This window comes from Nesoenas mayeri, assembly GCF_963082525.1.
Source record: "Nesoenas mayeri genome assembly, chromosome: 13".
In the NCBI taxonomy this organism is placed as follows: Eukaryota; Metazoa; Chordata; class Aves; order Columbiformes; family Columbidae; genus Nesoenas; species Nesoenas mayeri.
The window spans coordinates 19,278,453-19,292,122 of record NC_137550.1 but is presented as its reverse complement, the minus strand read 5'-3'; the positions used below and the strand labels follow the sequence as shown (position 1 = coordinate 19,292,122).

The 13,670-nt window shown below is 45.6% G+C and overlaps 1 protein-coding gene across 1 annotated transcript; it reads left to right on the top strand.

The window, feature by feature from the left end:
• The first annotated feature begins 265 nt into the window (after positions 1–265).
• PGK1 (phosphoglycerate kinase 1) lies at positions 266–12,034 on the top strand. The gene is made up of 11 exons (XM_080352832.1): positions 266–350; positions 3,004–3,054; positions 4,191–4,346; positions 4,460–4,604; positions 6,458–6,561; positions 7,259–7,378; positions 8,369–8,483; positions 8,785–8,964; positions 9,491–9,668; positions 9,926–10,024; positions 11,618–12,034. Exons 1-11 carry the CDS (start codon positions 286–288, stop codon positions 11,656–11,658), a joined length of 1,254 nt encoding a protein of 417 aa, XP_080208958.1. The 5' UTR covers positions 266–285; the 3' UTR covers positions 11,659–12,034.
• Positions 12,035–13,670: the final 1,636 nt, after the last annotated feature.

The window sequence follows — 13,670 nt, the reverse complement described above, 5'->3', positions numbered from 1 at the left end:
CAGACCGGGCGCGCAGGCTCCGCCCCGGGCTGCGCAGCGCGGCGCCGGCTCCGTGCGGGACGTGACCGCCGCTCCCGCCGCAGCCCGGCCTCCCGCGGGGGCGGGCAGGCGGCTGATGGGCAGGCGGCTCGACCAGTAGCGACGCGCGGCGGGCAGCGCGGCCCAATCGTTGAGGGGTAGGGGCGGGGCGGGCTGGCTGCCGGCGGTGCTGGCGGCCGCTGCGGCAGAGCGCGGGCGGCGGCGAAGCGGGGCGGCGGGTCAGAGCGGAGCGCGCCGGCAGCAAACATGTCTCTCTCCAACAAGCTCACCCTCGACAAGGTGGACGTGAAGGGCAAGCGGGTCGTCATGAGGTGAGGAGCTGCGGCCCGCCGGGCGGTGAGGGGAAGAACGGCCGGGCCGCGGCGATGCCCCGGGGCCGCTGCCCCTCGTGGCCGTGTCCCGGGGCGGCCTCAGCGGGGGCGGGAGGCCGCGGGGCTGCGCTGCCCCCCGGGCATGGAGGGGTGGGGGGAGCCGCCCGCCGCCTTCCGGGCCCCGCGGGCCTGGGCTGCCGCACCCGCCTCGCCGGGGCCGGGCGGGTTCCGCGTAGCTTTCCCGGGGCAGCGGCCGCTCATCTCTGCCCTCGGCGGCTTCTTGGCTGAGCCGGGTGAATTATTTCCTGGGGCGTTTTGGTTCCCTGTTTTTTTTGTGTGTTTTTTTTTTTAATTATTTCTTTTTCTTGCACTGGCTGTTGTAAAGGCCGCGGTGCATCCCGAATTGCCCGTGGAAGACACGGCTCCGTTTCCCGTGCGGGGGCTGTGATTGACGGGGCGGGCTGTAAATCCCCAGGGCTCGCTCAGCCCCGGCCCGGCTCTGCCTCGCTTAATGACCCCGCTCCACGTGGATCAGCCTCTGGCTGCTTGAGGGGAAGGCTGCCCAGTCTAGTCCTTTTTTCTATTTTATTATTGAGCAGTACAAGAAAAGCTTATCCCCCGCTTCTCCTTTGCCTTCCCGCAAATCCAAGAAGCGTGGTAATAAAAAAATAATAAAAAAATAGTAAAAAAAAGAAAACATTGCTCTGGCTAGCTGCCCAAATAAAATAATAATTCTGCTTTTTTGCAACAAGAACCGAATTGTAGATATTCAGCACGTCCTGGTGTAAAACTCTAAAGTAGGAATTCATAGCTTATTTATAAAGCATCAAGGCCTGTTGAAAGCCTAATGTTGGAATCGCTGCCAAATACTGGGAGATAAGGGCAGTGAGGTACAACATGATACATCCTGCTTGAAATACTCCTTTTGTGGGGTTCTTTGTCCAAGGTCACACCATGTGACTGATGTATGTGTTAGCTTGCTCAGTGAGTAGGCAGGTATAACCAAATCATAACTTCTCTTCCCTGTAGTCTGTGTTAGACAAGTTTGTTCTCTTTATCTCCTATCTCTGTCATCTTATTTTGAAGTAGTTCCCTAGAAATTTGCTTACCAGAAACTTGCCCCTGCAATGAGTACTGAACAAGCTAGCTCAGAATTTACATTCACTTCCTAAATATGGTGCAACAAAAGATCTTTTTATCTCTGTAACATTGTTTTTTGTCTGTTTTTTCCTTTTGTGAGTTGTGTTACAGAGAACAGCCTTGTCCTGGCAGAGGGTGGCTTACCCAGCTCTCAGTCTCCATCAGCTAATGCACGTAGCTGTCTCTTTAGTTCTGTGATGAGCGACTAAAACCAAATGAAAGAGCAGGTGACACAGCAAGCTTTGTGTTTCCTGCCTCCATCTCATTTCCCCAAAAAGAATCACCATGTGCTGTCGGTACTACTAAAATCGATACTTTTTTTTCTTCTCATATTCATCATAATTGTGGCCTGCTCATAACGTGCTTATCTTCCAGTCCTAATGTCAAAGCCTCCAGAGAAGCTGGGAATGGGGAGGAGAAAGGATCAAAGGGGAGCTCAGATTTCAGTTGTACAGTGGGGAAGAAGGGCGAGCAGAGTCTTGTTTTAACTTCTTTTTTGCTGGAAAGCAAACTGTTCTTCTCTCGTTTTAGCACAAAAGCACGATAATGGTGCTTTTCTTTCCCCTTTCTAGCATTAGTCCACTGTACCATGGGGCTGCCAGTTCAATTTCTTTCTGCTCAGCTACTCCTGTTCTGCTGGCAGCTTTTGTCGTTCTTTCCATCTGGTTTTTGTGCTGAGCAGGCTACAAGAGAATTCAGGCAACTTCCTGGATTTTGTTATTCTTTAATATAGATACAGAATGATGGAGGTTGAACTGTAACGCCATATTTCACTTTCCTTGTTCTGATACACTGTTACAGTCAGCCACATGTTCCCTTCCGGAGCTCAGTGAGTAATTTCTGCCTTTGCTGTTATGCAACGCAGCGTCCTGCTGCTCAGCACATGGGCACGAGGTGTGCTAGTGAGAAACGGCTGATGGAGCTCACTGGAACTCCTCCCTGCTTCCCTTCCTCTGGCACGAGCGGGGACCTCACCTCTGCATCCACACCAGAGCTGCTAGTGGGAATGGGAGAAACCACAGCACTTGGCTGCAGAGAACAGCAATTCAAAGTTGGAGGCAATAACTGGGCAGCTTCCTTGAGCCTGTCTGCTTGCCATGATGGTCCAACCAAACATTTGAGAGGCCTCGTTAGAGAAAACAATGTCATTATTTGCTTCCTTTCCCTTGGAAGCTCCTAGTTGGTGATCTGAGAGCATGTTTAAAATGAAAAGCTTGTGGGGACCTTGTTTGATCTTAATTCCTGCTACAATATTGTTGGTACTGAGGTCATGAGCAGTAGGATGCATTGGTGGCATAGCTTTACTAAGTCGTTCTGCCAGATGTTTGTTCTCTGTGTTCTAATATTACAAGCAGAAGGGGTTAGTAACATACTGATTTCAAAATGGAACTTGTGTACAAGGCAGAGCTAAAAGCCTTGCTCGGATTGTAACATTGATTCTTAGCCATTGCTTTTACTGGCAGGTTCCCTCACTCTATCCTATTTTATTTCTGTTTCTGTTTGGTTTTTTTAGGGTTGACTTCAATGTTCCAATGAAGGATCACAAAATAACCAACAATCAAAGGTGAGCTATAATTGCCATCCCAGGTGGAAGCCCCCAAGTCCGTTTTTTCTCTGATTTTAGCCCAGTTCTGTTGGCAGTGCCTGGAATGCCACCACGATTAAACTGTCATTGCTCGTACCAGAACATTAAAGGTGTCTCAGAGAAAGTCCAACAATTGTTGCTCTGCAGCAATTAGCAAACTACGCTAACTGCAGTGCTGCTACTCACTGTAGCTACTGTGGAAACCATACAGAAAAATAGTCTCTTGATCATACAGATCCTAAACTTCATTCTTTAAACATCGGTGAAGTTTTATGACCATTTCACAACCACATCCCTTTGGCTGTGTGTGAAAGTTTGCTCTATTTGGTACTATCCAGAAAACTTTCTGCCTCCTGGTTACACTGCAGTTGTATTAACTTTTTGGCTTATGTTAGAATAATTATTCTAGTGTAGCGTACAAAGACACGGGGTTTAGAAACAGCGATATCATGTGTCTTGTCTTGCGTGTCTATCATTTGCAGGCAGATGCCAGTTTTGTTCACCACAATACACTTACTGCTCAACATTCCTGTCATTTCTTTATTGGTTCAGGATTACAGACGAAACCAGGAGGCCCAGTAACGTTCAAGTGTGTCCTGGCATTTCTTGGCTACAGGCAACCAGCAGAATTTAGATTACAAAATGCATTTTACTTCCATGTCCTACATCACATGGATGGTAACAGTGAAACATATGAGAATGTGCTGGGATGAAGAATTTTGTAGATGCTTTCTGGACCGTGTGTCAGGATTGTCCGTGTCCCAGGGAGGAGCGTGGGCTGGGTTAGCTCCCCAGGGAACGCTGTGCTCTGGGGGTGCAATTTGTCTCATAGGTGTTTGTTCTGGCCAGGACAGGTTGCTGAGGAGCCTGTTGTCCCTTTTGGAGCCTGACTTGTGGTGATGCCCCACTGTCTTGTGATGAGGGGCAGGCTGAACCCTGTGAATGCCTGAAGCGGAATGGACTTAAGTAATTATTCTGCCCAGCTCTTGTGCTCCATTTATTTTGTCATTTTTGAGGGACAACTCCCAGGGCTCTTGTGTAAGTGGTCACTAAGTCTGCCTGCCTGGTGAACTCTACTGGAATCCTTTTTAATTTGTTCTTGTTTGCCTTTACAGAATCAAGGCGGCTGTGCCTACCATCAAGCACTGCTTGGATCATGGAGCCAAGTCAGTGGTTTTGATGAGTCACCTGGGTCGCCCGGATGGTGTTCCCATGCCAGAAAAGTTCTCCTTGGCCCCCGTAGCTGTGGAGCTTAAAGCACTCATGGGCAGGTGAAGTAGAAGAGCAGTCCCACGTGCATCAGGCCCTCCCTGCCAGTGAACCTGGATGCTTTCTGAAAGGAGGGGTCGCTGGGGGGATGACGGTGTGTATCTTGTGTTTGCAGGGAGGTCTTGTTCCTGAAGGATTGTGTTGGTGCTGAGGTGGAGAAGGCCTGTGCCAATCCTGCAGCTGGCTCCATCATCCTGCTAGAGAACCTCCGATTCCATGTAGAAGAGGAAGGGAAAGGGAAGGATGCTTCAGGGAACAAGGTGAAACTTCAAGTCTAGTTTTCACACATGCCTGCTCTGGTCTTACTACCTTGTTCACTGTGGATCAGCAAGCCAGCAGCCTGTCAAAAATGCTGTTTATGGATTTGTTCTTAGAAGAATGTCAGGGATCTTGCAGTTCAACATATCCAGTCACTTGTATCCTGCTGTGCAAAAGTTTGAGTCAAATGCATTTTACTTCCATGTCCTACATTGCATGGAAACTTGAGTGAAAGGCTATAGGTGACTCTGCCAAAGGTTGTGTAGTCTGTAAACGAAGGAAAAAGGAGCAAAATAGGGCTGTGCAGGAAGTTGGTTGCTGCTTATTAGGCTTTATTTTGGGATGTCTAAAGCAAAAAGCAAGGTCTGTTGGAGATAGTTTGTTGCCACTGGGGCCATAAGAACAATGCTTCTTTCTTGGTTATCCGGCTAGCGTTTTAATATAATTCTTAAACGTTCTATAGCATAGGGGTTATCAAACCCTTTTATAAGCCTGTCTGCTTTTACAAGTATTCATCTAGAACTAAGCTGCCTTGCACCTCTGACATTTTCTTGAAGGTCAGGAAGAATGCTTGTTCCAGACAGCTGCTTTTCTTAGCGATGGTGACCCCGCTGACTTTAGGCAGGCCTTGGCTCCTTTCAGATTCAGCGCATGGGGTGGAATGCTGACATCGTGTGGTGCCCTTTATGGGCTGACACAGGTCTCCTGTAGCTTAGAGAAACAGCCCGGAGAACTAGCAAGCCTTTGCTTGGCAATGAGGAGCTGAGCAATTGTTCACTGCTAGAACTGCGTGCCACTGAAAGCCAATATGATGGCAGGGAAAAGAGTGGAGAAATAATGTAATTTGATTTATGAAAGGAGTTTGTGCATTTCTGTAATTCTCACATTACTTAGTTTGTTCTATAATCTGTGTAGTCCCTTTGTCTCAGGCTGTGGGAATAAAACGGCGCCCAAAGCCATGGTGCCATATATTAGAGTGGGTTCCTGCCATCAGTACCACAGCGTCACAGCTGGGTGCTGGCAGAGGCCTTGTTTGGGTGGTGAACTGACAGCAGAAAGGAGAGGTGATCCCTTGACTGCCCGTCTGGGCCGTTCTTTAAGAGCAAGAGGCTGTAAGCTACGTCTGACAGTCACTGACGGTCAAAGTGAGCTCTGCTGGCTTTTCGTAGTGGGAAAGGAAAATTGAATTGTACGAGCCATCCCATGAGGATGTGGCAGGATGCTTGGAGGATGGAGAGAAAGCCTTTAACAGAAATGCATCTGTTCTTGCCCACTACACATTAAGCTTATCTCCAGCTTTCCAATGTTGACTGCTTTCACTGTGGCCTGTTGTAGTGCACAGGGTACTTGTAAGTTAATCCTCAATGCAGTTGCTAAATCAATCCTTCAGGAGCTCATCCTTTTACCTGTGGTACTTGGTGACTACACTTTGTTCATTAAGTGAGCATGAGTTTGTTTAGTCTCATCTCAGCATTGTCCTGTCTGTACACACCCTTTCTGTGTTACCCATGTTCACCCCACAAAATGAGAAATCTGGAGAGACTGAAAGGTTGGTAGTGCTGCAGTTCATTCCTGCTCTGGTGATGAACTGGAAACTTGAAGTGGGAATGATCCTCAGGCCTGTAATAGCAGTCTCGGGGAGTTTAAAGTCAAATTCAAACCATTTAAACCTCTTTGTTGCTCCTGCTGGACTGGGAAAGAGCATATGGAGTGCAGTGACCCCCAGGAAGAATGGACGAGTATCTCAAGCTGACCTTTCTTTACTTTGAGTTTACAGGTCAAATTGGTGACTTCAGTTTCAGAATCAGCTCTGTGTTCCTGAATAGCACAAACTTGTCGTTCTCTCTCTTTTTAGGTCAAGGCTGATCCTGCAAAAGTGGAGGCTTTCAGGGCCTCTCTTTCTAAACTGGGAGATGTCTATGTCAATGATGCTTTTGGAACTGCTCACCGAGCTCACAGGTTTGCATCCGTTTTCCTTCCACGAGCAGAACTTCAGAAAGATATCAGCCATGGAAACACAAACAGCTTTGCCCCCAGTGAATTTTAACTTACTTTTGGGTGTGTGCCATTATCATCCTGCTGTGTTTACTTCCACTAAATCTGTTACTCAGGAACAGTTGTCAACACTGTATGCCCAAGTTTGCCTCTGGGAACAGGAGACAGCTGAAACTCTTTAAGACTTGAATTGACTTTTTAGGCCTTGAAGATATAAAACCCACCTGCTTAGGACTTGCATAAATTGTCTGCAATTACAGCAGACTTCTTTTCCAGAAGTTAAATAGCTCTGGATTGATTATTCTCATGTAGTGTGTTTAGATTCGTGTACTTGCAAACTGTCGTGGTCTTCTTTAAGCTTGATTTCATAATCCAGTCTGTTCTTGCTATGCTTAGTTGGTCACCGGTGTTTTGGATCATTGGTTAACACTATAAATATCTTGCATATCAATATATCTGTGCAAAATCAATCTCAGAAAGTATGTACAGCCATCTTACCAAACTAGGAAAAGAAACAAGCCTTGTGTTTGTTTTCGTGCAGGTAGTAGCTGTTCTTACTGCTGCAGCTGGCTGAAGGATTTGCTTTATAACGCTGTGAGACACAGGGGTGTTTAGATCTGTACTGATGACAATTTTTCCATTCCTCACTCTTATTCTGCAGCTCCATGGTAGGTGTCAATCTGCCTCAGAAGGCTGCTGGCTTCCTGATGAAGAAAGAACTGGATTATTTTGCTAAGGCCCTAGAGAGTCCAGAGAGACCCTTCTTAGCAATTCTTGGAGGGTAAGACTGAAGAACATGTTGACTCTTTAACTCTTTTGTAAGCAATGAAAAGTTATTTTGGTTTAGTTCAAACAAATGCTTTCCTTTTAACTCTACCTACAGTTCACCTTGTAGATAAGTCCCGAGACCTCTATAAGACATGGGTTAGAGAGCAGCTACCTGACCACATCCCCTGTTGTGATGAGATATCAGGGTCTGCTCGTCATATCTCCTGACCTCTTATATTCCCCAAACTGAGACAGTCCACAGCAGTTTGTTGCACAGATGAGCCACAAGAGCTGTTAGATACACATGAAGGCCCTGAAACATTGTCAGTGACCTTTCCTCCACAGTTCAGAGTACAAGCATCCTGCAGGCTCAGCACTGTAAGTTGACACGATCTGACATTACACAGTGGTGACCTGCTGTGGCTGGATGGGCCTCCGCTCTTCCGCAGCAGCCAGTGTGCAAAGAAACTTGAGGGTGCAGAACCAAATGACGACTTGTTTGGAGGAATAAAGTCTTGTTGGTGCCGATTTGTCAGTTGGTTTCATCTGAAAGCATTTTATTAATGAAATATGTATTGTTATCCCTGTTTCAGAGATAGGGAAACTGAAACACAAAGAGGAAATGGTCTTGGCTAATGTCACTGAGCAGGGCATGGTCAGACTAGGACTATAATGCAGGTCTCCCGAGTGTCAGCCCAGGTTTAGCTCAAGGTTGTTTTCCAAAGGTTTTTTGTGTAGCTTTGGTTCAGATAACAACAAAATTCCATACATGGCATTAAAGAGGGAAGACAGGAGACTTTTGTGTATTTACTGCATCCTCTACCATTCCTATATGAAGTAATGTGCCTTTACTGAGTACCAGTTGGTTAATTCTGCTTCAATCCAAGAAGTAAGTCCTTGTGAGGCTTCGTACTGTCTTAGCTAAAGATTGCTATGGAGTAAGTTCCATCTGAGGAGTTCTGGGCAGTGGCACATTATTAATTCTTTTTCTTTCTCTCACCAGAGCCAAAGTTCAGGATAAGATCCAGCTGATCAGTAACATGTTGGATAAGGTCAATGAGATGATCATTGGTGGTGGAATGGCCTTCACCTTCCTCAAAGTGCTCAACAACATGGAGGTATGAAAAGAGCAATTCTGTGTCTGCTCCTAGTGAAGAATATGGGCAGAATGTCCCTTATATATTCTGGTATTGAGAACTCGCTGTCTTTGCTCTCTGCAAGAGTAGAGGGCACTGAGAATTACTTGAGAATCACTTTGCAAAAATGGGATTACCGCTTATGTCTAGGTAGTGCTGTAAGAAAACAGTCATTCCAGAATTGCTGTCTGAGCAGTTTGGCTTGACTGCAGCTGTTCTTTGTTGTAATGACCAGTAGCTAAACAAACGCCTTTTTCTTACTTTTCCCAAATAATTCCTTCAGATTGGCAACTCTTTGTTTGATGAGGAGGGATCAAAAATTGTGAAGGACCTGATGGCCAAGGCAGAGAAGAATGGTGTGAAGATTACTCTGCCCGTTGACTTCATCACTGCAGACAAATTTGATGAGCATGCACAGACTGGGGAAGCCACGGTGGCTTCAGGCATTCCTGCTGGCTGGATGGTAGGTTTTAATAGCCAAGGGACTGAAGTAACAGGCAGCAGTGGGGTGGGAAGGACACCTCTGAGAAAGGAGTAGAGAAAGAGTAACTGTCATCCTTTGCAAATATTTCTGAAGCTGCATAGAGTGTGTTGGTTTAATAAAACTGAAGCCCTGTTGTTTATCCTGAAGTAGCTTTTGTGAGATTTGGATTAAATCATCAAAATTCTTCTAAAAACTTCAGCTGTGAATGCTGTAGAAATCCCTTTTCTTTGACTGGGAGACAGTTGGCAAAAGTTTCTAACCAAAGTGTCAAGTGTCTGACACCAACTTATAAATTACTTACTTGTACTAGGAAGGTAAATACCACACCAGGCCCACCCTGCTGCAGAAGCTGCTGACAAATCCTTCTGCTTCTCAGTATTCAGAGAAACTCTTGCTTCATATCCGAGGGGCGAGGGGGAAGTTTCTGAGGGTCCCAGCTGGGCTGTGGTGATGTGAGGTGAGCGCCGGCAGGAAGGGTATCTATGGCTTCTCCTCCTTGTCTTAGGGCTTGGACTGCGGCCCTGAAAGCGTGAAGAAGTTTGTTGAAGTTGTGGGAAGGGCCAAGCAAATCGTGTGGAATGGTCCGGTTGGTGTCTTTGAGTGGGACAAGTTTGCCAGAGGAACCAAAGCCTTGATGGACAAAGTGGTAGAAGTAACTGGAAAGGGCAGCATCACCATTATTGGTAAGCAGTTGTGTTCCTCTTGTCTTTCTAAAAGCAACAAGGAAGCTTCTGCTTGCTGGAACTGCGTTAAAAATATTTCTTAAATTGTTTTCTAACACTTTATCCGTCCTTCAGCTTGGAGACAGGGCTTTAAAAACTGCTGTGTGTGCTAATGCTGAGTATTTGGGAGCAGGACAAGCCTGTAGCAAGACCATGGCCCTTAAGCTGAACAAAATCTGAATTTCTTGTTTGTCTCATTGATTTTGTTTGTACTACAGGTGGTGGAGATACAGCTACTTGCTGTGCAAAGTGGAACACTGAGGATAAAGTCAGCCATGTCAGCACGGGAGGTGGCGCCAGCCTGGAACTGCTCGAGGGTAACTGTTCTTTTATCTTAGTTCTGGGTGCTCTACTATATGTTGATATCTAAGAAAGTACAACAATAGAGGGAATGTCTTTTTTTCTGTGCCACTCTGGGGAGTTGCACGTAGGTTTTGAGCAGAGTGGTGTTCTTTTTGTAGTCCTAAAGGAAGAGAGGCAAACAGCACCGTCTGCCACTCCCAGACAGCAAAAATGCTGGAATAGAAAATAAAATGGCCTTGAGAGCAAGTTCTATTTAATAGGTGATACCCTGAGACATGTTTAAAATGTGCAGTTTCTGTTAGGGAAATCTCATCAGAATAGTATTGAATTTTTGCCAGAAGTCTCCTTTTCAACTCATTGTTCGAAATTCCCTGGTTTTGGGAGCCCTCTAGTGATCGCTTACGAACCTGCACGAGGGTACTTGGAATTTAAAATGGTGAGAATTTACAAGATTCTTCTAATGCGTTACATTGTACTCTAAATGAGTTTTCATTTCCTCTGGTAATTAGCTGTTTCCCAATGTGGGTAAATTATCTAATGCTGTCAACTTCTCTGCAGAAGAGTAAGTGTGATAAACGGCGTTGCAGCTGTTGGTTTCCAGCAGTTCTGTGCGAGACAGAGCTTTTGTTTCTGTTGCCTAGAGAGTGATGGGAAAGGGAAAGAATGCAGATGGCTACCGGTAAAGACTCTGCAACCGATTTATTCAAAAGGACAAACTTGTCTAAGTTTTGGCCCAAAACATGGGTTTGCGTGTGCGATCTTTTAAATGTAACGGAAGTTTAGTAATTAGAAAAGTTTCTGAAGATTAAAAACAACCAACCCCAAAAGCCCAGTGAACTAGCGAGTTGTTAACAGTGTTAAAATTCAGCACTGCTACACAGCTTGAGCATTCGAAGGTGGGTTTTCTGAAAAAAAGGCAAAACCAGAATGGTCTCTTTTCATTACTGAAGTAGGACAAAATGCTTTAGAAAACATCACACTTTAATAATCAGCGCCCTCACACTCAAAGGTGACCATGTTCCTTGCTTCCATCAGCTGGAACGAGGCCTGTAAATATCTAGATCTGGGTGGTTTAGTCCCAGGAAAAGACTTGAGGCTTTGTTTCTTTTTTTTAATTCGTTCTTAAATTTTCCACGGCACACTCCAAAATTCTGTTGACCTGCCACTGGGGATTAAAGGAAGTACGCAGCAGCTCCTTAGATCCAATCAAAAATCTGCTTGCCATCAAACTTAATGGAAAAAATCTTTGGGTCTCACCCTAGTGGAGACTGGGATGGAGATGTGCCATTAGTAATTGAGAATTGATTTCTGCGGTTCGTTAAGAGTCTGTCAGCTGACATACGAGTGCAGCTGTGCTCTGGATACTCACAGCAGCCATAAAAGGTATTTACTGAGGGGAACACTTTAAATGTGGTCCATATGCCTCAGGAGCCACAGTGGTCAACAGGAGTGCATGTCGAGCCAAGCTCTTCCATTTCTAACCTATAATTTCAGTTGTTGTTTGTTTTCTTTACTATATTTAAATGTTGCAATCGCAAGCGTAAAGCTTGGTTGTTTGAGCGTGGAGGGGTTCCTAACATGACTGGTATTTTTGTAACTGCTAACAGGTAAGGTTCTTCCCGGCGTGGATGCCTTGAGCAACGTGTAGAGAACACATTTACCGCCCCGCTCCCGGTCCTGTGCACAGCCCCTGAGACTCAACACTTCAGCGCTTCTGTACTTCAGCTCTGCGACAGGCAGATCACAGAATGTAAACCGAAACTGGGCAGGGTTTGAGGAGAAGACAGCAGAGATACTTTACGACTGCAGTTTACATGATGTGGATTTGTCCACTGTTATCCCACCTGAATTAACGTAGTGAGTTTAAACTGTTGTTGTGAATTTAGAGTGTATATATTTATACTTTGCCTTTCAAAGAGATTAATCCCTGTTAGATGTGTCTGTTTCTCAGAAAGGGAGTGCACTGTGTAGCTTCAATATTCTTAGCAGGCATTTTCATCACTTGACACGGTTCAGAAACAAGAGGGGACTCCAGTTTTTTGGAGGCTGATTGTCATAGCTGCTGAATAAACATATTTAAAGTGCTTCCAGTTTGTATATGGTCCTTCTTTCAGATTTTTAGAACAGTCAACATTACAACATCTTCGTGGCATCAGAAGTCAGAGATATTCTTCCTTTTGCACTAATTATGATATTTAGAAATATCCTTTTATTTTTGTCCAGTGGATCTAGAAACACCCAGTCATGACTAAAGCGAACCTTGTTGATAAGGAAGTAAATTGTGCTGTTAAAACTTCCACGCCATCAAGTAATAAAGTAAGATGAAATTTTGAATGTGCAAATCTAGTAAAAAAAAAAGCAAATTGTTTCTCATCTAGAGAACTCGCCTTATAGCCAGCAACTAATGTATCTAACCTGAATACAGGGGAAACTTTAAAGACAGAGACAGGTAAAAACCGAGTCAGAGGCAAACAGAACTGCAATGTGCCTTTGCTCAAGTTTGTGGTCCTAAAAGCACCAAAACGAGCATGGAAATATCCCACAGTTGGATGATCAGACTCCTGTGTGTGGCTAAAACACATTGCAGAACCACAGGTATTGTCAACGGGGCATCACCAACACGGTGCAGACGTACAGAGTTGCGATTTCCATTCTGCCTGTTGTGTGTTGGCTCCTGTGCTCACTGCAGGACCCAAATGTGAGCACGGGGTGGCTCCAAACTAAAGCCAGGGCTACTCCAGATTGGCTTCCCAGCATCCGGATGGGTGTTTTGGGTGATGTTAGTCATGGCTCTGCTCCTTAGAACTGTAAGAAGATGCAGCGCTGCAGCTGAACTGCTTGTGGATCTTCCTGCTGGATTAGAGAAAAGTGATGGGAAGTGGTGATCCTACTTTTCCATTCCCCGTGGATTCCAGCAGTATTGTCACGGTGCTTCCCAGGAGGTCTGGATAGTATAAAGCAACCAGGACAAACCATGGAGAGGATCCTTGAGGTAAGCAGTAAGCCACAACACAGACTATGCTTCTAAGTTAATTTGTATATATCTACATAATATTACCAAAACAAAATGAAAGCATGTGTTATAAACAGACACAACCTATTTGCCAAATTTTACTTGGTCATGGTGGGATGTCAATTAGAACCCAGTAACCCTGAAGTGTGTATAAAGCTGCACATGGAATGTATACTCATTATGTTTTTAAAGCTAAAAGTGACTCTTGCGAAGAAAAGAAATGAGAAATAATGCAAATGACTGCAGCGCTGTGGTTTTCTCCTTCTCTTCCCCTCCTTTATAAATCTCCCAAGCATTGTCTGATTACGCATGAATGATGCAGATTTTTGCTAGGATTGCGTCCTCATGTTTTCCAGGCAGGGGTGCAGACCTCCGACAGCTGCAGCAACCAGGCAAAGAAAGGAGTGAGCTTGTCAGCCACAAAAAGACCATGGATTTTGGAAATCCAGTACTACAAAAATAAACATTCCACCGTGGTTTATAAGAGGTTGTTCTTGTCTGGCTCTGGCACACATGGCATTGTGACAGCACAGCCCATTTTAGTGTCGCTCTCGTGCCCCCGTGTTGCTGGATTCCCGTGGAGCAATAACAGACTTGCCCTCCACAGCTCCTTGGTGCTCAGAGCGAGAGGTTGGTGTGTGGCCACC

Bases quoted from the DNA above. Each gene is read 5' to 3' on its own strand.
- PGK1 (XM_080352832.1), top strand. From the start codon at position 286: ATGTCTCTCTCCAACAAGCTCACCCTCGACAAGGTGGACGTGAAGGGC. The intron at 6,562-7,258 runs GTTTGCATCCGT...CTTATTCTGCAG, and splicing joins ACTGCTCACCGAGCTCACAG to CTCCATGGTAGGTGTCAATC. The intron at 7,379-8,368 runs GTAAGACTGAAG...TTCTCTCACCAG, and splicing joins TTCTTAGCAATTCTTGGAGG to AGCCAAAGTTCAGGATAAGA.